The 26,606-nt window shown below is 38.8% G+C and overlaps 1 protein-coding gene across 1 annotated transcript; it reads right to left on the bottom strand.

Annotated features, from left to right (window-relative positions):
* Nucleotides 1-151: 151 nt before the first annotated feature.
* LOC135081884 (trafficking protein particle complex subunit 10) lies at nucleotides 152-25,934 on the bottom strand. Its single transcript, XM_063976668.1, has 17 exons — nucleotides 25,638-25,934; nucleotides 25,358-25,569; nucleotides 24,436-24,828; nucleotides 24,059-24,358; nucleotides 18,834-19,043; nucleotides 18,012-18,250; nucleotides 17,728-17,964; nucleotides 14,225-14,407; nucleotides 13,225-13,516; nucleotides 12,284-12,426; nucleotides 9,812-10,295; nucleotides 8,994-9,176; nucleotides 7,933-8,163; nucleotides 7,004-7,267; nucleotides 6,587-6,668; nucleotides 5,000-5,128; nucleotides 152-4,327 (listed from the first exon to the last, which is right to left on the bottom strand). Exons 1-17 carry the CDS (start codon nucleotides 25,699-25,701, stop codon nucleotides 4,191-4,193), a joined length of 3,783 nt encoding a protein of 1,260 aa, XP_063832738.1. The 5' UTR covers nucleotides 25,702-25,934; the 3' UTR covers nucleotides 152-4,190.
* Nucleotides 25,935-26,606: the final 672 nt, after the last annotated feature.

The raw sequence follows: 26,606 nt of genomic DNA, 5'->3' as shown, positions 1-26,606 counted from the left end.
TTTAGTTTAGTGATAAACAAGATAATGCCACAAATGATAATAATTTCTTTGATTCACTCAGATTATATTTCTGAATAAATGATTTTTTTTTAAATCCTTTGACTTCGTTAGCACACACATTTGGGATTATAAATGAAACAAATTGTTAACAATAAACATTATATTGATAATTCTAAGTATTATACATAGTATGAAACATAAATACAATCTTCAGTTATACAGTAGACTTTAATAAATATTTACATCCATTTTGTAGGTGTGTTTGTAATAATTTATGCTCAGACTTTCATAAGCGAAGTATTTAACGTTTTAGTTACTAACGAAAAAAAAACAGGATGCCATTGGGTGAAAGATGTGTAAATCGTTGTTACAAGATAGGTTTATAATTTTTAAAGGCGATTGATCAATCATAAAATTATAATTTCGTTCGTATCTCTTAAATCAACCGTGAGAATAAACATAGTCATAAATAGTCTCATCATAAGAAATATAGCTAAAATATACAGAAACTTCTCCATCAAAGTTAATATTTTCCGTTAGTTGGAACGAATAAACTTAAGCCTCTAACGTTAGTAATATTGCAACAATTACACGAAAATTGAGTATATCATTCCTTTAAACACCTACAACTAAAATAATAATTTAAAAATAAAGCACACAATTTTGAAAAATGAATTTCTTACAGCCAAATTAAATGCATTATGAAAATGTTTGCTCAAGAATTCTATATACTCGATGACAATTTTAATATTAAAGCATTGTGTATATCTTTGGGATAAAGAACAGATTTAATTTATTACAAAAAGGCTTTTTCATTATCAGGTCCACAACTGTTAAACAACTATTTAAAAAAAAAATAGTTTACTTCAATGTAGTTGACTATGTTAGTATTTAAACACCAAGTTTTCGTCAACTAAAATAAAATTAAGGATCATTGATGATACATTGTATGACACTGATAGTAGTTTCAAAGTTGTATGTGATGAAAATTACATGCAGATATCATTATTAAAACTATTATGACGTTTTTTTCATCATCTCAGCTGAATAACACATACGTTTATTTTTAAACACATTGATTAAATACATAACAATAGAAACAAACAACATCCAGTGAAGTCGTTATATTATATACCTTATACAATATTTTTCGGCATTCACCAGCAAGTAATATTTAAATTGAAAATTGCAATTATACGAAAGTTTAACTTGTACAACTAACTATAACAAGATATACAAAAACACATAAACCTAAATAACCTAAATTAAACCATGTTGCTATAGTTTTATAAAACAATTTGGTGTGACACTTTGTAATCCTAGCACCAAATTTTATTATGTACAACTTAAGAAACGTTACTATAAGAGAAGACGAGAAAGAGACTAGCCAAAATAAAATCGTTGTGGCGTCGAAACATTATGGCATTTGAAGATTGGGGCTTATTTGAGTGCTTGTATTTATGCAGAAGCCGATCGTTGCAGGTGCACTAGCATTTTTAGGGTTTAAAACAAAAGACCGCGTCCCTTAGTCCGGCACTGGGCTAAATTGCGAATTCCTAAAAGTCATCTCATCTCTTTACAATAGGGGATCGTCGTTCGCTAAATGAGTGATCTAAAAGCTAAGATTATAAAATGTGGTTTCTGAAATTACTTCTACACAGTAAAAAATTGAATACACAACGGCAAAAGCTTCATTATTCCTACCCCTCGCTAGAAACGTTAGCGCCATGCCGCTGTGTGCCTGTATCATTTCATTACTAATGTAAATACCCGAACCGTACGATCTAAGCTTTTTTTCTAGCACATAACTAAGTAAAAATTCTAATATCGACTCTTATGCAAGACGACAAAGCTCATTTTCTATTAACACCAATATTACTTTGTCACAATATTAAAAAGTTCATTAAAAAGTGCTGACCATACGTATCCATTGGCATTCCACAGATAAAACATCGAATTATAGAGAAGTGGGCGTGGCTTCCCTTGTTAGTCTCTGGTTCACAAACTCTTTGTGGTCTATGGCTGTCCATGGATACATTTGGCAAGCACATAAATGTCGCATTATATTTATTATCTATATATATAAAAATGAAACCCGTTTTCCGTTGTCACGACATAACATGAAAACGGCTTGACCGATTTGGCTGATTTTTTTTTTGTAGTTTTCTAATACTCTGTACAAGGTTTTTACGGAAAAAAATATAAAGAAAATCTCTACGCTAAGGCGGTACGAAGTTCGCCGGGTCAGCTAGTTTCCTATAAATTAAAGTAGACAACTATGTTTTCATATCTAGCCCAGAAATAATTCAGAAATATTCGGTAATAAAAACCTGTTTACATGTACAAATTTCAGCATTCTTTCGAATTAAATTAGAATAAGTAAATTTAGGACTACATACAATTAGAGCATTTTAATACGCATTATACATACTCATATAACCTTACAAGGAATATACTTATCACAATGTATGGTGGTCCAACAGATTTTCATTTCTGAACATATCACTGGGATGGTGATTACAAATAAACCCTACATTATTTTTTTATGTTTATCTGTCGATATTAAGAAATTAATTAAAAAGGTTTACAATACAAAGTTCAAGTTACAACTCCGTTTCGATCAGAATAAGTTTCACTTTTCCAGTTACACGTTATTCTAAAATGTAAACTATTTTTCCTTAATAATGTTTTCACACTTGTAGTATTATTGGGCAGAGCAACTGTTAATTTTTAATTAATTTAACAATTAAGCTACTTCTACACTACCACATCCAATTACTACTTAAATTAGCTGGACTGAATGTTTTGAGCTTGTATAAGACAATTTGAATATTATGTTTCAAAGAATTTTTTTTATTAACATTTGTAGGAGTTTCCATACCGCGTAACTTTCGTTGTCCGCTCATTTTTCTTTAATATTGCGAACATGTCGCAAAGTGCCGCGCTAGCCATGTGGTAATGCAAATACACAATATTACACTTCTTTAGCTTTTATTTTACCTAGCCAATACAAAAACTTTCAAACGGTACGAGCACATAGATGTAATTTTTTGTTACATTCATTAAAACGGTTTTTGAAAGTTTTTCTAAAAAGTTTTAAGGTTTTTTGTAGGGTTAAATTGAAGTCTACATTTTAAAGCTATGATTAAGATTATTTGATGGCACTAGGGATTATACATTTCTGTAAGAGATTTGTAAGCAAAGCAGGCGTTTAAAAACGTATAAGCTTTTTCACTATTAGGATAGGATAAAAGAAGCATAGCGAGTCGCACCAGTATTTGCTATACTAACTTTAAGTTATTATTATATTTTCTTATTTATGCCAAGCTCGGTTTAAAATTGAATCACTAAAACAAATCGTTAACTCGTTTTAAGAAAACCCTTTAACTCAATCATTGCACCCATTATTTCGATCCAATTGCCCATTTTATATTTCTCTTGAACCTACATTACTGTAACCTACACTACCTTTGTATATTAAAAACATACAATTCTATACAAATGAACAGACTGCCCAAATTCCCACATCTTTTTGAAGATATTTTTTATCGTCACTATCTAATAATATCATAGCTTTCGATTCGTTTTCGCTTCTCTCGATCGTTTCAATCGTAACTTTTCTATAGACAGTATAGTATAGTTAACTTTGACCGATGGCAACTAGGGGCCGAGTCATCAAAACTTTTTTTTATTTATTTTTTACTTCTTGCATGTTTGGAATAGTGCACTTTAAATATTTAAGATTTGTCTATGATTCTCGCTGTCAGAAAGATGAAAATTTTCAGCATATTATTATACCTATTAGATGGTTAAGACCCGTCACCTAGCTGCTATGGCTACATAATCCCTGCCCCCTTAGACAAAACGCACTTTTTGATCGAATCGAAAATCGAATCCGTCAAAACTCCATACAAAAAAGGGGCTTTTCGACCACTTTTCGACTGGTTTGCGATTATAATTTGCACTTTGTCTAGACCCACTGGACAACTGGCTATCCCGTCAGGTGTTATATCCTATTACAATCCAGCTATACTTAGCCATATCGTCGGGTGTTACATCAGTTAGAGTCCATCTGGATACCTCGTCATCCCGTCGGGTGTTCACGTTGGCTCCAGGTGGATACCTAGCTATCCCGTCGGGTGTTACATCCACATATGGTCCAGGTGGATACCTAGCTATCTCGTCGAGTGTTACATCATGTTAGGGTCCAGGTGTTCCTTAGGCATGGGCGCTAACACGTGGACTTGTTTCGCCTTGCCCGCGTGATAGACTTGTCCGGGACTGAACGGCTCTAGACGTGGATGCGCGGAGATGTCTTTCTTTGGATCTGTGAAGAGGTATTATATTGTATTTTAAGATAATGTGAGTAAACAAACTTCAGGGTTACTCCGAAAAACGTTATGCGAAGTTTCGAATGTTGCCGTCCCTCTCACGCAAAGTGAGATGTCAGCATGAGCGACGGTGACAGATAGACACGGTATTATGTAAATAGCGTTTCGGAGTAGCCCTTCTGGTGACAAACATTTGGTAAGTGCTGTGACAAACTAAGTCGCATCACTCTACGTTAATTAAAGGGAACAACTAGAAATGTTAGTAGTGTAAGCTCACATTTCTGATTTTTTTGCAGACGCGGTTCTCGTGCTTTGTCATGCGATATTGCTATCTCTCTCACATATATGTTTCTATGAATAAATTGTTATTTAAAATTATATCGGTGTTTTTTTTTCGGAAGGACCTTACTGATTACCTTGAGCGGTTTTTTCAACTTCACCGGACAATAGGTGAGCGCAAATGGCTCTCAACCTCAAAATTATGTCGGTGTTTATCTGAGAATCCTTATAGTAGGTTTATTGCTGTCGCGCTCGCACGTTCCTTTGCGACGGGCAGCCTTAGCGAGTGTGCGAACGCGACAGCAATATAATTACGCGCGAGCGACAAGAAGCTTGGGGTCATTGTACGAAATTCTATCAGCTCGGCAACCGGACTTTATTGTTTTTACCTTTGGTATTGGCCGCGATGTATTTGGACAATCGCACGGTGGGCAGCGGTAGGTAGCCTGCTACCAGTGGCATTACATCTAGCGTCACGCTCTGAGCCTCCGTGCAGTTTGACTCCATTGTTATTACACCTAGAAGGAAACACTACTTGTTAGCAAAGCTTCATCATCAGGTCATTTTGTCTCCACTGCAGGAACATATACCTTAGTTCTTTAGAAATTTCCCTAAATGTAAACAAATATGGCCAACTGACATTGACGAATTTTTAGTCTATGTCAGTTGATCTACTAGTGATGCGACAAAATCTCTCGTTAATCGCATTTCTGTAAATGTCATTTACGGACTGCAACAGACGATTATTAGATTTTTAAAGATCGTTTGTATAATTATTAAGATCAATCCTTCTTCTGATTGATGTTGTGATCAGTAATGTGATCGTCAAAATAGGATCTTCTTAATCAAAGAAAATTTAATTTTCCCTTTTTTATTTGTTTAGGAAATATAATTTAAATTATACTGTGGCTAGACAAAGTGCACAATAAAATCGTAAACCAGTCGAAAAGTGGTCGAAAGGCCTTTTTTATGTGACACTCGTCTGTATAATATAGATGACCCACGCTGAACTGTCCCGCCAAACTCAATGACAGGGGGGCGCTACCATCGTTCAACTTTATGGTTTCCAACATGGCAAAAATCGGAACCAGCGATTCGGTATTGACGGTGGCGCCCCGCTGTCAATGTCATCGATAGGACAGTTCAGTATTTTGGAACTATAAAGCTGAATTCAAAGACTTCTTCGCAAAGTGTGTTGTTGCATTCAATGAAGAAAAAATACATTGTTGAATATAACCTCGTTTATATTTTATTTTAAATTAATATTATCAAAGTAATTGGTAATTGAAATAATTGAATACTTGAAATAAAATCGATAAAATTTACAGATTATTATCTATGAATATTGTCTATGACTTACAGATTTTCCAGAGATAGGACCAAAATTTCAACGTCAAATGTCGATTTGACATTTTAACATGAAGCACAAATTTTCACCATCCAAATATTTTGTTAAAATATTTTGTTTTCAATGTTAGATTTCATATTTGTTTCATCATGAGAATAAAGTTGGTTTCATGAGCTTGTGAAATAATGTGTATGATATTAAGAAAACGTGAGTATTATAGTGTAATTGTGTGCACAAGTGTTTGTTTACATCGATGGAAATTTCTAAAGAATTTAGGATTACAATATTCAATATAGCAAATCCAAATGGAGGATTTGGTCTACATTTAATACTAGCGGTCGCCCGCGATTTTCGCACGCGAGGTTCCCGTTTTAATCCCTTAGGGGGTTGAATTTTGCCAAAGAGCACCTACGTTCTAAAAGGAACCCCCATGCAAAATCCGAGACTCCTAGCACTTGTAGTTTCTGAGATTTCGTGATGAGTGAGTGATTCAGTGACCTTTCGCTTTTATAAATATAGATAAATACCTATTTCCTACGCTAGCCAGACAGTTTAGGATTAGGCCTGATGTTCAAATATTTCCCATCATACGACATCCTTAAAAGCTACACAAAATAGGTAATTTTACCTGCAGTCCGCCCCAAAACAGCCCACATCGTCTGGTCTGCTAACACTTCGTACATAAGCGATGTGTATTCTGTTTCGTTTACCTGTAATCAGCGTGAGATGAGAAAATCATCATTCATCGTTAATTATCATTTTACGGTTCAGGTTTCAAGTAAGGTACAAGTTCTAGTAAGTAATGACATATAACAAACTAAAGCCCGGTCCGTGAGCACGTAGAATTTTGTCCAATGACCCCTAGCTACAGCAATATAATTACGCGCGAGCGATAAGGATGGGTAGCTAGGGGTCATTGGACAAAATTCTACGTGCTCACGGACCAGACTATAGTAGATGAAAAAAAGAGAAATATTCACATTGACTTATTAATTGCCTAAAGCTCAATTTCACTTTGCAAGTATCTTTAATATTTATAACTTACCCTCTGTACACTCAGCTGCAAACAGCACACTTGCGAAGCCCTACAAAAGTCCGATCCCTTACTAGGTTCCAACTTAGTCCTGATCACGAAGAGAGTCGTATAGTCCTGGATATCAAACGGGCAGGAGAACGTTCTGGGAGGTTCGTCCAGGTCTACCAATCTGTATAGCACGCTGAATGTGGCCTTCATGGGCCCAGCCTTGACTAAAGGGTCTTTAAGGAGCTCCCACATAAAGGAAGCTGTGGTTCCGTCTGATGCTACCATCTGGAAGGTGAGATTTGAATGAGTGAATGGAAAAATTAACCAATGAGCCAGTAGGTGATTAAATAAATGAAACGTTTACGTTTGGTAACTACGATGCGCTGACAGTTTGCGTAGTCGGACGGACAAGTGCTTTCTGTTTCGCTTTCAGACATTTAAGAAGAGCGAGGTAGCTATAGTGTCTTCAAAATGTAAACTTGATTGAATGTCTAAGGCCCAGAACAGACGGTGAAACGCAACTGCAACGAAACTGCAACTGTTAGTTACTTTTGAGTTGCATCTAAGTTTCTGCCATAGCGTCTGTTGAGAGACCACATTATGACGCGACCAGTTTGAAAGTTTCAGTTTCATTCATCAGAATCATCAGAAAGTTGCAGTTTCGTTTCACCGTCTGTTCTGGGCCTAACTGTATGTGTTGTTTGAATTACGTATTCAAATATGTGAGTAGGTGTTCGCCTCAACTTTCGTTGAGCGACCTATAAACGAAACGCTTCTGCAATTTTAACCCTTCATACGTCAAGAATATAGCTCCCACCATATTTTGAACTTTATTCCCTTGTCGTAAGGGCAAAAAATGATCAATTAAAATTTTTGGATTTGTTATACCCGTTAAAGGCTTAATTTGAATCCAAATAACTGACAGATGGATGTACATAATAACAACTCACCATTTCACTAACATTCTTCGGGTTCAAATCTGACACGGTATTATTCCCATCACACTCCAGCTTCGGCTCGGTCAACACAAACTGTATGAAGTGCGCCACAGCGGATTTCAGCGTGACGTGTATGAACTTCCTGGTGTTTGACGTCAGCAGACGCCATGACGCCACCATGGGGGGTGAGAAGTGGAGTGGCACTTCTGTCGCGTTCTCCCACCATGGACAGTTGAGCCATACCTGCCGATAGAAATGAGTTTCCATATCTAATTCGACGCAATACAACTGCACGCAGGAATATTTAATTAATGCTACTGACAACGCCACTCTTGTAGCAGAGTTTTGGGCTGAGACTGTGTAGGTTTGTTGTCGACTCGACAAGATACAACGCGTTTTATTCTCGTAACCAAACTCGATTCGAACTCAAAAATACGTAGATTCAACCCTGTGATTGGTCAAATTATTGAATTCAAACTATTTAAAAGTTTTTTTTTATGTGACCGGAGGGAAACGACCAGACGGATCACCTGATGGTAAGTGATTACCGTCGCCCATAGACACCCGCAGACCCGTCAAGTTTGAATCTGTGTTTAAATCCAGTTTGAGCATAATCTTTGAATACGACTTATTATAGTCTTCTAATTCTAATTTTACATACTTTTGAACCACTTGAAAGCATTTCTTAAATTAAGGTAAAAACTTTTGGAAAATATTTCGAGCATCGGAATGTAATCAGAGTTTTTCTATAATTAATCATTAGGTACATTAAGTTTAATCCTTTCCATCTCAAAAAGTGAAATTAGCTCAAAAAGAAGACTAGCCTCGAAATCTCGAATCTCAAAATCTGAAACACATTTGAAGTCTCGCTGACGTCTTACGTCACAAATACACTCTCACATACCTCAGGCACTGACTCAGAAAAACACTCCCTAGTGCCTATATCTCAGGCACAGACTCAGATAAACGCTAGCTAGACCTATAGCCTTGAACGCTACTTGGTTTCCAGAAAACCATCTTCGATTTATACACACCACATGCTCTGAAACTACAGGTAGTATAAAATAACTCACAGTATGTTCAATACTCTTCTCCCTCTTCGGTTGCAAGCTAGCAAACAGTCTGAGCGGCACTTTGGTGGTTTCAAACGGTTTGCTAGGCGGCACTGGTATCGACAGCTCTCGCGTCATCGCTGTGTCGTCATCAGCGAACCGGATGAGCAGGCCTGCTGATGTCTTGAGGAGGATTGAGGTGTTCTGGAAAAGGATGTGATACTTGGTTCATTCCAGATCTTACTGGTCACGATTTCCAGGTTAAGTGATAAGCGTTAAGTTGGTATAAAATAGGCTGTGCATCGTTGCGATGCAAATTTGATGCATGCATGACTGATCATTGGGGTATCTAGGTTATTTTTAATGGGCCTGGCCCCCGACACATCATGATACGGGGGGAGGGGGGTGCGATTGTCTGACAGTTTATCCACACTTTTAGGTGAAATGTCACATATCAAAAGTCGAGGGAAGTCGAACCTTAATTTCGAACTCCTCCTATGTTCTTCTGATTAATTTCGTTGCGGGTCCAATGACAGTTTAACTTTCCCCCGGGACAAACTTGACCTTCATTGGTTGGGTTTTTATGGCGGTCAAGCTGTAGATCCTGGCTACACAGGAGTTGCAGTGGTGGGAACGAGAGGTGGGAATAGTCCCGTATATCAAAATATAATGAACCCTTTATACGGCAGTGGAAATAGAGTTCCCACCACATTTGAAACTTTATTTGCTTGACTTATTATGAGCAAAAATATATTGTAATTACGATACCTGGTATAATCTGAAGAAACTAAGATTTATAAACGTTACGTTACGATTTATTACGTTGTTAACCAACTAACCTCTTTCAACTGCGCACTGCCACTAGTAATGACTAGTTCCATAGAATGTTCTAGACCCGCCACTAAATCCTTCTTCGGCTCTATTTTGTTCAAGTACACATTCACACCTTGGGTCACCACATCGAACCCAACCTTGGTACTATTCAAAACATTTGACAGAAACTCCAATTTTCCCTCAACCAGTAGCGACACTTGTCCCAGTTTAAATGTACCACATTGATTTGCAGTATACTCCAGTTTTAACTCGTTCAAACCAGGTTTTAGAACAACATTTTCTAGCGCTAGCGATGTTAAGAAGTTGTTTCTCGTTGTGGCTGAAGGTTTCCTATATTTACTACTGTCAGAACGTTTTAGTGTCACTTTTGGGTTCTGACACTCGATGGTGGCTTTCTGTAGAGTCTTGTCCTCCTTGTAGAGTAGTTTAGAAGTAATTTGTAAAGGGTTTAGCAAAGGATTCTTAGGTTTTAAATCGTCCAGTCTTATGCTGAAAAGATAAACAATAAATTAGTTTTATTATACGTATATTGACGTCATGAATATTTAAAAGATAGATAGATTTGTATGCTAATAATAAAAAAATATCTACAAATACGTTTTAAGAACCATTTATCTACTTGAAGATAGATATTGGAAAAGCAGAGATGGGTGTTCCATTTAAAAGACATTTAATTTTATTCATTTATTCAATTTAATGAAACATTACCAATAATAAATATGAATGGTATTAGAAATCGCTAATTGCTTGAATAAATAATGAAATGTATGATGAATCTATCCAATAATAGTCAGAAAAATGGACGTTAAAATAAATCTATCCCCGCGATTTGCAACATCTATAATAATATTATAAATGCGAAAGTAACTCTGTCTGTCTTGCTTTTACGCCTAAACCACTGAACCGATTTGGATGAAATTTGGCACAGAGATAGTTTGAGTCCCGGGAAAGGACATAGGATAGTTTATATCCCGGTTTTTGAAACGGGACGCGCGCGATAAAGTTTTTCTGTGACAGACAAAATTCCACGCGGGCGAAGCCGCGGGCGGAAAGCTAGTAATTATCATAAGTTTGTTTTCAGGTCAGTTGTCAAAAATCTTCAAATGATTGCCAAACTTCAATGGACAAGTTTCCAATTTTTTTCTTTTAATAAAACTTAAAAATATAAGTAAAACTAATTATAATTGTGAAAGAATCATGAAAATATATCTACAAATACAAAAGTTACAGGGCCCTAAAATTGCGCAAACCAAAATTCGCGCCATTTCGATTCGAAGTAGTCACGACAGTCATTCGAAGTACAAACAGTAAATCACCCCTGGTCCAGTGCTGTCGACAGATTCATTTTTTTTTAAATCTAGTAGTTTTTAATTTTTCAGCCAGGGTCACTCAACATTCTTCCTTAGTAAAATTGTGTAACCTTTTTTGACAGATCCAAGACATGACCATATTTAAAAAGAAAAAGAAGACTTTGACTTTATAGTGTCATTCTCGACAATGCGTTAGGGGTGGTAAGCATTGTGATTGAAACTTGAATAGGTGGCCTGACATCACGGCACCGCCTATTTTCAAGTTCCACGCGAAAATATGGAGGTAATTTAAATAATTAATTTCACAGCCATTTCTTGATGGATTTCAAAAATAACTTCACCGGCTTTTTAGTTATGGTCTATATTTTAATCCCCTTTAGTGAAATCTAATGTTTTCAACATCACGAAACTTGTCCATTGCAGTGGGCGGGGCATTTAGCTCATAGAACTAGGCCTGTTCATCTCCGCGAGTTTACATCGAAAACAAAACACGCACGATGGCCCACCTACAGGATACTATTCGACAAGGCCTCACATACGAGCGAACATTGACTCACGCAAGCGTATTCTTGTGTATGATGGAAGAAAATAAAGAAAATGGTGTACTAAATACTGTGCATTATTTAACTGCCTAAATAATAATAAAAACACAGAATGTACTTTTTTAAGTTGCCTCAAGACACTGAGAGGTAAATAAGTAGTTAATATTATTCATGATAATTCATGCTAAATCATGTATTTCCTCCGCCATTTTCCGCAGTTTGGCACCTCACGTCACATCATTTTACCGAAGTCAGCCCTATAGCTTCGGCGCAGTGCCGATCACTGACGTTTGTCAATAAAATGGTGTTTGACTCTTGAGACAGGCTAAATTACACCATATTGTTAATGACATTGAGCATACATTTTTTTAAATACCTTCGCGAAGTAAAACTTCTGTACGTAGTACTTATTATTATTCTGTGATAGAACTGAGAGCCGTCGTTATGGAACTCTTTTGGGGAGGCCTTTTTCAGCAGTGGACGTCATTTGGCTGAACCGTACAAATATAGAATGACTCAGTGCCTGAGGTATGTCATACAAGTCTGAAGCACATCTGAAGACTCGCTGACGTTAGACGTCACAAAACGCCTCAGTTATGCGTTAGACTTATAATACGAGACTCACCTGCTTATTAGGTTGCACACGTCACTGTCGGTCGACACGTCTGACGTCTTCCGCTGCAGGTTAGTCTGAGTACTTACACTACCGTTAACATTTAAATCAGTCTTATAGCTTTTGACCGGCGTCTTTTTGTCTTGCTTCTCCTCCTATAAAAGAAGAAGAGGAGTGTATTTGATATGGCCCCGGATACTATTACCTACGGTGTTTATAATATGGCTATTACCTACGGTGTTTATAATACGGCGTGCTAAATGTGGTCAGAATGATAACCCATGAATAACAGAGAGCTTAGTGTGAGTTTACATCAAACTAGTGAGCGTGTAAAATGACATTAAATGTATGACGGATTGTACAGCGCCCCTAGCGGAAACTTTCAAGAACTAAAATTTGTACTCGTTTGATGTAAACTCACACTAAGCCTTCAGATCTAGTGCTTAACTCAGCCAGTTTCTGAGGTACAGGAGCGGCACGTGAGAGGTGACATTGACATATTATGACGTGACAGGGCATACAAATCTAGTCTTGCTGAAGTTTGTCACAAAATCACCCTCCCATAATAATCCCATAGCTAGGCACTGACTAGGTTAAGCGACCTATAATTACTGGAGCATAAGTTTCATATGCGGCAAAGGTTATTGCAGCCATAATTAATCAATCAAAAACATTATGTTACGAAGCTAATTGTGTAATACATTTAAATAGGACGATAAATATAAAAATAAACGTTATAGTTCACACATTTATAAACCTTGGGATGTGACATTCCAAAAATATAATTAGCATATCACATATTAAGATATACGACAAAATTGATTTGAAATAACAACAGAAGATAGCACTTCATACAGTACATTTTCATTGCAAGACAGCCCGTTTAACTACATAACATGCTATGTTTAACTTGATTTGCCGCCATATACGTTTAATAATTTTAAAACATTTACCTTACAAGATTCTATGCTGATCGCCGCTCGAGTGCAGTTGACATCTTTCGAGAAATGCGACTCGACGAGCAAGCAACATTGCACCTTGTTCTCAGTGATATAAACACCACGATCGGACGGCACGAGGGTTGCTGAGATTATCTTGAAGCAGTCATTGAGCTCTGTTAGGACAGATTCGGTCCTTTCGTTGAGGTCCACTCTTATAGAGTTCATCATCTCTTCGAAGTAGAAGTTTCTGACTAGAATCTCTAATTCGGCTGTACACGCTATTGTTGCAGAGAGCTTTGTATATCTGGAAAGAGAAAATAATACAGTTTTACAGACAAACATAATTATTGAAGAGAAAAAAAAACTATAATATCTATGGTTCGTTTATGCTCAGAATGCCAACTTCTCAAAGTGCCAACCGCTCGCAAACAGTTCTTGAGTTTTTTGTCAGTGGCAGTTAGTCAAAATAGCTGACATTAACACATTTAATTAGAACTACGCAATATTGCGTAGTAATACTAGGTGGACCGACGATCTGGTATAGGTCGCGGGAAGAGCCTGGATGCGGGCAGCGCAGGACCGTGTATTGTGGAAAACCTTGGAGGAGGCCTTTGTCCAGCAGTGGACGTCATTTGGCTGAAACGAACGAACGAACGAACGAATATTGCGTAGGTATCATTGTCTACGTCAGGTCATCATTGACCTGACCATATATTTGGCATTCAATGTGTTAAAAGAGTAATTTGACATTGACCAGTAAAAAAAGGTTACCATTTTCAATTTCATTCAATAAACAACAGAAGAAAATGGTTTTGTCCGAAAAAAAAAACGTCAGTTCCTGCCTCCACTCCTCCACTCCAGAACCTTGCTGCCCCATCGGCCGTCAGTTCTGCGTACTATGTGCCCTGCCCATTGCCACTTCAGCTTGCTAATCCGTCGGGCTGTCAGCGACTTTAGTTCGTTTCTCAATCTAGTTAGAAGAAAACCCTGACTCCAATAAAGTAAAACTCACCTATCTACATCGTTCATCTTCTTAGCGGCTGCTACCAGCTCGAGCCTCGTCTGGGCTGCCAGGTCCTTCCAGCCTTGCTCCTCGTACGAGCGGAGAGCATCCATGAGGAATACCACCGCTTTGCTTGTCTCGCCTAGTTCGGAATAGAACGCTGCGAGGTCCCGGCCTATGAGACGGGCGAATCTGTGGGAGAAAGGTCTTGATTAAGGCCCAAGTAAAAATATGGTACTGTTTCATAAAGAAATTCAATCAAAGAATAAAAGTAAATAACTTATCAAAGTTCCTGACTTCATTATTTTAGATTTGATCACGAATGTAAGGTGCAATTTTTTTTTACTCTAAATTGGCAACCTTGATGTCTCTTCGCCAAGTCTTGATAAGGGGGGCTCCCTTACAACGCAATGTTTTTTTGGGAAAAGTAAAGATGAATTACTTGGCCGAAAAAACATCGAAACATTTCAAAGACGTTAGATTGGGAGTTCCTTATTATAACTTTCATTTATCCTATCACTTCAAGGTAAACTTGGTTTGATGGTGAACGAACAGATTCTTTCTATTTGTGGCTACCAGTTAAACTTGTTCTGGAGTAGTACTACTTACCTTAACCTCTCAATATGCTTATAAGTACCCGTGGCTAGTTCAGCTAACTCCAGATAATACTGCTGGAAGCTAGTCTTGCTGAGCAGCGCTTCCTTTAGCCTGTAGCTAACAGTGAAACTGTTTCTGGAGTAGGACTACGTACCTTAACCTCCCAATATGCTTGTACGTCCCCATAGCTAACTCAGCCAACTCCAGCTAATACAGCTGGAAGCTAGTCTTGCTGAGAAGCGCTTCCTTCAGCCTGTCAGTGGGCGTAGGCTGCTGGTTGTTGGGCTCGCTGTCGCCCATGCCGGCTGACAGCATCACCACTAGATGGAGCTGTTCTGAAGTAGGATTACGTACCTTAAGCTCCCAATGTGCAGCTCAAGAGAATACTGCTGGAAGCAGTCTTGCTGAGCAGTGCTTCCTTCAGCCTGTCACTTCTAAACTTGCTCTGAAGTAGGATCACGTACCTTAATTTCCCAATATGCTTGTACGTTCCCATCGCCAGCTCAGCCAACTCCAGATAATACTGCTGGAAGCTCGTCTTGCTGAGCAGCGCTTCCTTCAGCCGGTCACTTCCTAGCTTGTTCTGAAGAAGGATCACGTACCTTAGCCTCCCAATATGCTTATAAGTCCCCATTGCCACCTCAGCCAGCTCTTAAATAATACTGCTGGAAGCTCATCTTGCTAAGCAGCGCTTTCTTTTACCAGTTGCTACCAGTTAAACTGGTTCTGAAGTAGGATTACGTACCTTGAGCTCCCAATGTGCAGCTCAAGAGAATACTGCTGGAAGCTAGTCTTGCTGAGCAGCGCTTCCTTCAGCCTGTCACTTCTAATTTTTCTCCGAAGAAGGATCACGTACCTTAACCTCCCAATATGCTTATAAGCTTGCTCTGAAGAAGGATCACGTACCTTAATTTCCCAATATGCTTGTACGTCCCCATCACCAGCTCAGCCAACTCCAGATAATACTGCTGGAAGCTAATCTTGATGAGCAGCGCTTCCTTCAGCCTGTTGCTACTATTTAAACTTGTTATTGCATAAAACATTTTGCTGCCAGTCAAGATAGTTTTAAAGAAGGGTCACGTACCTTAACCTCCCAATATGCTTGTACGTCCCCATTGCCAGCTCAGCCAGCTCCAGATAATACTGCTGGAAGCTAGTCTTGCTGAGAAGCGCTTCCTTCAGCCTGTCAGTGGGCGTGGGCTGCTGGTTGTTGGGCTCGCTGTCGCCCATGAGGGCTGACAGCATCACCACTAGATGGAGCTGTTCTGAAGTAGGATTACGTACCTTGAGCTCCCAATGTGCAGCTCAAGAGAATACTGCTGGAAGCTATTCTTGTTAAGCAGTGCTTTCTTCAGCCTGTCACTCTTCAGCACTCTTCAACATCACTTCTAAACTTGCTCTGAAGTAGACTTACATACCTTAACCTCCTAATATGCTTATAAGTCTCCATGGCCAGTTCAGCTGGCTCCAGATGATACTACTAGAAACTTATCATGCTGAGTAGTGCTTTCTTCTTTCTGCCTGTCACTACTAAACTTGTTCTGAAGAAAGATCACACCAAGTAAACCTGCTGTAAGAAGGATTATACGTACCTTAACCTCCCAATGTGCTTATAAGTCCCCATAGCTAACTTAGCCAGTTCTAGATTATACTGCTGGAAGCTGGTCTTGCTGAACAGCACTTTATAAAACCTTCTGCTGCCAGTCAAGATAGTTTTAAAGAAGGGTCACGTACCTTAACCTCCCAATATGCTTGTAAGTTCCCATAGCTAGCTCAGCCAACTCCAGATAATACTGCTGGAAGCTAGTCTTGCTCAGCAGCGCTTCCTTCAGCCTGTCAGTGGGCGTGGGCTGCTGGTTGTTGGGCTCGCTGTCGCCCATTCCTGCTGACAGCATCACCACTAGATGGAGCTGTTCCGAAGTAGGATTACGTACTTTGAGCTCCCAATGTGCAGCTCAAGAGAATACTGCTGGAAGCTAGTCTTGCTGAGCAGCGCTTCCTTCAGCCTGTCACTTCTAAACTTGCTCTGAAGTAGGATTACGTACCTTAACCTCCCAATATGCTTATAAGTCCTCATGGCCAGTTCAGCTAACTCCAGATAGTACTGCTGGAAGCTAATCGTGATGAGCAGCGCTTCCTTCAGCCTGTTGCTACTATTTAAACTTGTTATTGCATAAAACATTTTGCTGCCAGTCAAGATAGTTTTAAAGAAGGATCACGTACCTTAACCTCCCAATATGCTTATAAGTCCTCATGGCCACTTCAGCTAACTCTAAATAATACTGCTGGAAGCTCGTCTTGCTAAGCAGCGCTTTCTTATACCTGTTGCTAACAGTTAAACTGGTTCTGGAGTAGGACTACGTACCTTAACCTCTCAATGTGCTTATACGTCCCCATCGCCAGCTCAGCCAGCTCTAGATAATACTGCTGGAAGCTGGTCTTGCTGAACAGCACTTCATAAAACCTTTTGCTGCCAGTCTAGATAGTTTTAAAAAAGGGTCACGTACCTTAACCTCCCAATATGCTTGTACGTCCCCATGGCCAGTTCAGCCAACTCCAAACTTCCTTCTGTTCACTTCCTTCAGCCTGTCACTTCTAAATTTGCTCCGAAGAAGGATCACGCACCTTAACCTCCCAATATGCTTGTACGTCCCCATGGCCAGTTCAGCTGGTTCCAGATCATACTACTAAAAACTTATCATGCTGAGTAGCGCTACCTTTAGCCTGGCACTTCTAAACTAGTTCTGAAGAAAGATCACACCAAGTAAACCTGCTGTAAAGATGGATTATACGTACCTTAACCTCCCTTAACTTAGCTAGTTCTAGATTATACTGCTGGAAGCTGGTCTTGCTGAACAGCACTTTATAAAACCTTTTGCTGCCAGTCAAGATAGTTTTAAAGAAGAGTCACGTACCTTAACCTCCCAATATGCTTGTACGTCCCCATGGCCAGCTCAGCCAACTCCAGATAATACTGCTGGAAGCTAGTCTTGCTGAGCAGCGCTTCCTTCAGCCGGTCACTTCTAAACTTGCTCTGAAGTAGACTTACATACCTTAATCTCCCAATACGCTTGTACGTTCCCACGGCCAGTTCAGCTAACTCCAGATAGTACTGCTGGAAGCTAATCTTGATGAGCAGCGCTTCCTTCAGTCTGTCACTTAGTTACTTCTAAACTTGCTCTGAAGTAGTACTACGTACCTTAACCTCCCAATATGCTTGTACGTCCCCATAGCTAACTCAGCCAACTCCAGATAATACTGCTGGAAGCTAGTCTTGCTGAGAAGCGCTTCCTTCAGCCTGTCAGTAGGTGTGGGCTGCTGGTTGTTGGGTTCGCTGTCGCCCATGCCGGCTGACAGCATTACCACTAGATGGAGCTGTTCTGATGTGGGATCGGGAGAGCCTGGGAGGAGTCCGCAGAGTTTTCCTAACTCGTGGAGCTGTAGAAAAAAAGAGGTTGGGTTTAGTGGGGGATAAAATTGGAAAGCTGATTGTGTTTAAATCTGTCTTTGTGTATCATTACAGCATTCGACGAAATAAGAAGCTTGTCGACCTGGAGTCGTCAAGTTATAGCTTCATTATCATCAGAACGTCATTGGGCAGGAGCACGCCCCTTTAATATACCAGAGGCAAATAAAGAATTTACTCATAAAGGTAGCAGGAAGGCGCTGAATGCAGGCCGCTACCAACCGGGATATGGAAATCATTGGGGGAGGCCTATGTTCAGCAGTGGACGTATAATTTATGACGATCTGTGACAAACTAAATTTCACGCGGGTGAAGCCGCGGGCAAAAGCTAGTACGTAAATAAATGTTCCCAAAGTTGCCAACAACATTGCCTAAACTTCCTACTGCTCGTACAAACCTCACCTTGTCTTTCGCATTATGCAGTAACGGCGCCTGAGTGGCGGTACACATCTCCAAAGCATTATTCGACGCTGCGAGCCTCTCACAGGCCCTAAGGGTCTCCGCACACGCTACGTCAATATTGCACAAACTACTAAAACTCGACAAATACCCCACCTTGTCTTTAGCATTATGTAGTAACGGCGCCTGAGTGGCGGTACACATCTCCAAAGCATTATTCGACGCTGCGAGCCTCTCACAGGCCCTAAGGGTCTCCGCACACGCCAACTGGGCCCAGCAAGCAGCAGCGCCCTCTACGACGCTTACACTCAGTAGAGACAACTCCACGAGCGTGTTTTGGACGGTACTCAGACAGAGGGAAGCGATCTGGAAAAAAGATTTGGAGGGTTATTGGAATTCAGTATCATTTACCTCTTCTTCATGACGATCGGTCAAAAGAGAGATGCAGGTTATGGCGCGAGAGAGCTGATCTCCCCTGCCCTTTTGTCCCTATGTCTGAGAGTCCTCCACCTGGCTTACCTGGAAGTCTTTAAATAGACTTCGGACGCAGGTAGGCCGTAGTAAGGACAATCTGGTCAGGTGGGGATTCTTGGACGGTTTAAACATGGAGTGCAGGTGCGGTATTGTTCCCCAGTCGATGAAGCACCTGATGTCGTGCTACTCAGGAGGATTTGATGAGTGCTACTGACAACGCCACTCTTGTGGCGGAGTTTTGGGCTGACACTGTGTAGGTTTGTTGTCGACACGAAAAGAAGAAGAAGTATCATTTAGATTTTAGAGCTATGAATAAATAAAAGTAAACGAAAAATGGATGGCCGCTTATTTTTTTTAAAGATTATTAGCAATTTATATTGCACAAATTACTAATAGTACCGTTAGCCCTTCGTGTTACGCTAAATAAGCTTGTATTACGAGTGGGCTCACCACAATAGTCGAGCGGCGGTGGGATTCGAATGCGTTCCTCGGATCTCGAGTCGGCCAGTCCGACCCCTTCACCGTTCAGCTATCGTAGCTATACTAAAATAATAATAAAATCGGTCACTGTTTTATTATGGTTATTCTGTAAAAGACGTGTGAGGGACACTCACATCCGTCTTCACAAACGAAGCGAAGTACAAGAACGCTATGCGAAGTCGAACGCACAGCGTTGAATAGAGCTCTGTGATTGGTTCGTGTGTCACTCCGCCACTTAAGTATTGTCTATAAATAGGTTTTTGCGAACCAGTGTGTCCGCACTGTGAGACCTCATAGTAATGTTTGTGAATACGGGTGTTAAACGCGAGTTGTGGCTAGTAATTTTTAATTTCTTCATAATTTATTATGTGTATGAAACAATAATAAATGAACTGAAGTGTTAATCACTCTGGCATAACGTTAGTGGTTTTAGTTTAGGAGTGAAAAAATTAATGAACATCGCTCTTCAATCGTTCAGCTTTCTATTTCAGGAAATAAGTATGATAATGGTATTAGATTTTGGACTGAATAGTCAGTCTTCAACGTTGCTGTTAAATCAAAACCTATCTATAGTGATTAGTGATACAGGTATAGTGATCAGTAGGCCTAAGATGCGCGCCGCGATAAGCGGTTATCACGCCATTTTATCGATTTTGTCCATACATTTTGACGTCGATAAAAGTTATCACGGCGCGCATCTTAGGCCTACGGATCATGCAAATATTACGTATCTATCAAGACACTGCAGGCTTACCACGAAATGCTATTTACGTAGTTTCGGATGTATCTGTCACTCTCGCTCATGCTGGCATCTCGCTTTGCGTGAGAGGGATGGTAACTTTCAAAAATTCGGATAGCGTTTTTCGGAGTAAGCCCGCTGCTTTAGACGTTTATAACGTTCCAAACTCTCGGTTCGTTCGTTGTGATTTATGTGAAGAATCTATCCGCCCGCGGCATTGCCCGCGTGGAATTTTGTCTGTCACAGAAAAACATTATCGCGCGCGTCCTTGTTTCTAAAACCGGGATAAAAACTATCCTATGTCCTTTCCCGGGACTCAAACTATCTCTATGCCAAATTTCATCAAAATTGATTCAATGGTTTAGGCGTGAAAGCAAGACAGACATTCAGACAAGAGTTTCTTTCGCATTTATAATCTACTAGCTTTCCGCCCGCGGCTTCGCCCGCGTGGAATTTTGTCTGTCACAGAAAAACTTTATCGCGCGCGTCCCTGTTTCAAAAACCGGGATAAAAACTATCCTATGTTCTTTCCCGGGACTCAAACTATCTCTATGCCAAATTTCATCAAAATCGGTTGCGAGGTTTAAGCGGGAAAGCGTAACAGACAGACAGACAGACAGACAGAGTTACTTTCGCATTTATAATATTAGTTGGGAAGTTGGGACTATATAAAAATAAGTCGGGTTTTCCTCCCTGACGCTATAACTCCAGAACGCACGAACCGATTTCCACGGTTTTGCATTCGTTGGAAAGGTCTCGGGCTCCGTGAGGTTTATAGCAAAGAAAATTCGGGAAAAGGGGGTAAAACGGGATCCACGCGTACGAAGTCGCGGGCGGCCGCTAGTCTACTATATAAAAATAAGTCGGGTTTTCCTTCCTGACGCTATAACTCCAGAACGCACGAACCGATTTCCACGGTTTTGCATTCGTTGGAAAGGTCTCGGGCTCTGTGAGGTTTATAGCAAAGAAAATTAACAAACGAAATTCCACGCGGGCGAAGCCGCGGGCGGAAAGCTAGTATTAGTATAGATACTCTAAATAAAGATATGATCGTTACAGCTTCATTATATTGCTGATTGATCAGGAAACGATGCACAAGGCTGTTATTGTCAAGTAATTAATAGCAATCGACACTCGAATATTCAATGCCGGACGTAATTATTTATTGAAATGCTTGGAACGAAATAACGTAACTAATGACGGAAAAAATCACGGATCGTTTTATTATTTATGTCTACAACTATGTTTGTGAAATGGTTACATTGTGTTAAATATGTATGAATTTTGCTATTAGGAAAATTGATGAAGTATATTTAGCGTTCCACTCCAATGATTGGCAAAGTTCTTTTACACGTCGTAACTAACTTTTTGTACACTTCAATGTGGGCTTGTGCAGAGATGAAGAACGACAAGAATGTTGTCACTTTCATCATTTCAGCCACAGAATGTAAACTGCTGTACATAGGCCTCCCCCAATGACTTCCACATTGCAAGGTTGGTAGCGGCCTGCATCCAGCACTTTTCTGCTACCATTATAAGATCGTCGGTCCACTTTGTGGGTGGACGTTTCACGGTGCGTTTTTCGGTACGTGGCCTCCACTCCAGAACCTTGCTGTCCCATCGGCCGTCAGTTCTGCGTACTATGTGCCCTGCCCATTGCCACTTTAGCTTGCTAATCCGTCGGGCTTGTAACTTTGTCAGCCACTTTTTCAATAAGTTTACAAGATTATTTATAAGCTAGGCAGTTTTTTCAGTTAGGTGAACGTAGTGGATGTACTATTGACACTGCTCTCTCCATATAACTTTAAGTAATAAGAAAAGACTTCAAGAATGGAATAAAGTTGTCACAAAACCACATAAAAACACGTCTAGCAAGCAATCTTTCTGCAGTAAATCTAACTGGATACGCACTTCACAGATGGGTGGCCATGGGGAAACTATCCAATGCTGTCTATGCAATGATTTGTGCACAGCAAAAACAGTTCCGAAAACACATTTCAACGACGAGACTTATGCCATGTTATCCCTTAAACTGCGGAATATAAAAACTGTCAATCTGAGGCAACATAATATGTCTGGCTACGCAGTCGAGGGTTTATGTGTTACCATAACAGGAATTTTGTTTTCATAGGGGTCATTTAAAAATTAGGGATTAATGGTGAAAACGGGCATAAGATTATAATGCCCGTTTTCACTATCAATCCCAAATTTTCTAATAATATTGCAGCACTAACATTTCTAACATAAAATAAAAGAATGTGATATTGCAATAACTTTGCGTGATTTTATGCTATTTCCGATTAACATGAGTGGGCCAGTGAATACGTAATTATGTTACCAGGTATTTCCGTAATAATAAATAAAAAGTACACTTTAAATTAAATCAATCATAAAAAGTTACAATATTCGTAATTAATAAGAAATGAGGCGCATAACTACCGTAGGCCAGAATTTCATAACATAGTTTAAACAGCATTGTTGTATTCCGGGCTAGCTCTCTTTTTGTGACGTGGTACGTGGACTTGTCCCTATCCTGTAGGCCTAAGATGCGCGCCGTGATAACTTTTATCGACGTCAAAATGTACGGGCAAAATCGATAAAATTGCGTGATAACCGCTTATCGTGGCGCGCATCTCAGGCCTACTGGCTGCTTTTATTGGGCTATGGCACAACATAAGCCACATGTTTTACCGACTTTGTAATTTGTTCGCAGCGCACATTTTTTGGCTCACCGATTAATTCAGAAGACCGACATAATTGCCACGATTAAAAAGGATGCGCTGGAACGATATTAATTGTTAATTTCGGTTATGTGTGTGCGAATTAATTGGAGCAATTAACTAATGTTTCATGACGTTTTACGGTACTAGTATTTATTTGAAAATATGCTAAAGAAATAATGTACGCGAAAGAGAAATGGTTAAGTTAGAAGTTTGAGAACTCTGACTGTCTATTTTGGGAGACGGTGGATTGTTTTAAGATGATACGAATTCTTAAAGTTGTATGTATCTCGCATCAAGTTTAGATATATGGATTTATCTTGTTGTATACAATAAAAAATAACCAAACATCACTGGTGTTGATCGGCAAAAAATATTATATGATGTGCGAACTACTTCCAACCGACAATAAATTGGACGATGTGTGCTGTGTGGTGTGAACAGGATTTGTACGTTTAAAGAATAATTTGCACTTAATTACATCTATGTTACTTAATTATCGCACACTGCATTCGATATACTTGTTACAATCCAATTATTTACTGTGTTTTGTAACAGTCTATTTATCAACCGCACAATGTCATGCTAAGTTTGTTACGCGAACTTAAATCAACGGTACGAATCATACGATGTCAATGGAGACCTATAATATAATTAAGTGGTATTAAGACTAGTGCAACGTTTCCTTTTGCACTCAATTCTATGGTCTGATGGCCATTGGTAATTATGGTAGCGATTATAAAGCATCGGTACATATGAACTTAATGCGTTCAGATTTAGCTACAATTGTGTACTTTGTTATCTTAGTTTTTGTGACCTTTGAAAATGTAGGTATTTTTTAATAAGATAACATAGTAATAAATAATAATACTTAAAACTAAATAAGCAATATTACAAATATCAAATAACTTTTACTGCTATATTTGATAGTTGTTGTTTGCGGTAAAAATAATAAAATGGGTATTTACCTCCCAAGGTTTAAACATTAGCAATAACATGGCACTTTGACGTTGGAAGAGGTAGCTTCTGAAGTCTAAAAGCGACGCCTTTTTCTTAATTATGAGCTCCCTTAAATGCTGGGGCACCAAGGCGGTCAGTCTCACTGCCTGCCATGACGTCACTGGCTGCTTAAACGTGTCGAGCCATTTCGGGCTCTCTGTCACGTTGGAATTGAGTACAAATTGTGAAAATAATGCATCTAATTCATCATACTGGACTAATGCTTCTTCATACAAACCTAGCATTTCTAATACAAATGCTAGTTGTTCCTGTAAAAAAAATATTTGTATGTTTCAAACAATAAAAAATTAAATTAATTACATGATTTAAAATTAATTTACATTACCTGTAAAATAAAGTATTTACAAAAATCCCATTCTGGGTCATTTCGCTTCTCTCTTTGCTCTCTCATGTGCTCTTCGAACTTTATCAATGCCTTGTTGTACGCAACCAGTACAAAATGCCTGATCTTTGCTACCAATGCACGCCATGATTCCGCACTCCTTGCTTCAGACTTGATAGGATTGATTACGGAAAGAAATCTATCCTCAGTCTGTTTGACAGCAAAATCTCCTTTTATTTTGTCCAAGACCGTTGTTCTTGGAAGGAGCTTGTTTGTTTTGCGAATGTCGTAAGTTTCAACTAAAACTATCATCCAATCGGTGATGCCATTCTTTTCCAGTTGCTTCAGCCATGTTTCTACATCTTCTCGGAGGGTAGTTTTGTAGTATTCTATGTCCTGCAAGCAAAATCGTAGCAATTACAACTATTTACTAGTAAACTGACCGACGATCTGGTAAAAGTCCCGGGAAGAGCCTGGATGCAGGCAGCGCAGGACAGTTCATTGTGGAAAACCTTGGGGGAGGCCTTTGTCCAGCAGTAGATGTCATTCGGCTGAAACGGACGAACGAACAAACTAGTAAACTATTTTACAGTAAAATTGCCTTTTTTAAATAACAATACCTTAGCAAAACTTGCTTCAACTCAATTAGAAAATACAATGTAATAGTTGTTAAGTTATAGTTCTAACAACGCTAATTAATTAATTAAGTGTATACTTTGAAATGCAATAAACATAAATAACTTTTTTGTTGACTGACAAATATTTCATTAGTAAATACCCAATGTAATTCAATTAAAAGTAATCGTCGCTTTTTAATTTCAATTCACACTAAATGTTAACTATACATTCTGAAAAATCTTATTTACTAAATTTATGATGATTGGCAAATAATATTCATGTTAAAAATAAAAATATGACTACTCACCACACAGTCTGTCCAGTAAATATGGAAGATAGGACGCTTCAACAAATTCTGCTCCGCTGCTACTTTATCCTTGTTGTATTTTATAAAAGATGCTTCCAAGTAAACAGATTTAGGAGGGCGTCCATATGAACGCCTCCATTCACAGGAATCCTGAGGGATAGCAGCCACCAGGGGCGCCTCTAATGTGCAAAATAAATTCCAGTCTCCTGCACCTATAGAACAAACAGAACTATATACCTTTTTCTTCAACTTTTGGTAAATCCAGAGCATATATACTCACATGTTATTATCGGTTTGTTTGTCATCCCTTCACGATCAGCTGGGGAGTTATCAACACCCTTCATTTTTCATCATCAGCGAAATTAGACAACTTTGCAGGCATGACACAAATATAAAAATCCACCCACTTACTGGGTTTTTCTAAATTGTCACTAACATGTAATGTTTCATAGACGTTTTCGACATTTACGCAGAAAGAGAAATGTTTTGTTTAATTAATTTTAATTGATTTTATTACCTATCGATAAACGAAAATAATAAAAAATTCAGAATTTGTCAAAATTAGCTGTCAGCCACCCAACTCGACAGGTATTTACGTTTAGTTCATACTCAAGCGAGACCCTAATTATATTTTACGATTCTTTAAATTTATGAGGATTACCATTAGAGTAATATGCTAAATTGAAATTGAGCTAAGTAATTTCACCAAATTAGAGCTTTCTTCAGTTATTCACTCTTGTAAAATTTAATACGACTGACTATAACACAATTCATCACAAACGAACTAAACGCAAAAAATAGAGACACAGCTCACTATTTGATTTACCGGTTGATTGAAGTTTTCCGGTTTTTCAAGCTTTTAATCCTAGACTTGCAACACCACTTTGCTCTATATTATTTATGCGTCGTCAAAATGTCGCTTTCTGTTTTGGTATCGTCTTGCACTAAAGGAAATCAATTTTAATAAGTTATCCATGATTTTTCTACTAATAAGTGTTATTTGTACTAAAACAAACTGGAATTGATATCACTACATACAACAGGTAATATATTTCCTAGCATAAAATTCATTGAAAAGCAGTTTTAACTTCACGATCATTTTGTCTTATTTTACTGCATTATTTAGTGATTAATCTAAATACGTAACTTTTAACTTGAAAATCGATCGAAGTACGTTACTGCAAAAGCGAAAATTAAAAGCTTAACGCATTGCTGTGCTTTGAAAATGTTGTAAATATTTCTCTCATTA

The sequence above is a fragment of the Ostrinia nubilalis genome, chromosome 20, assembly GCF_963855985.1.
Source record: "Ostrinia nubilalis chromosome 20, ilOstNubi1.1, whole genome shotgun sequence".
In the NCBI taxonomy this organism is placed as follows: Eukaryota; Metazoa; Arthropoda; class Insecta; order Lepidoptera; family Crambidae; genus Ostrinia; species Ostrinia nubilalis.
Note: the sequence above shows the minus strand (reverse complement) of the source record. Positions and strands in the feature narration are given on the sequence as shown.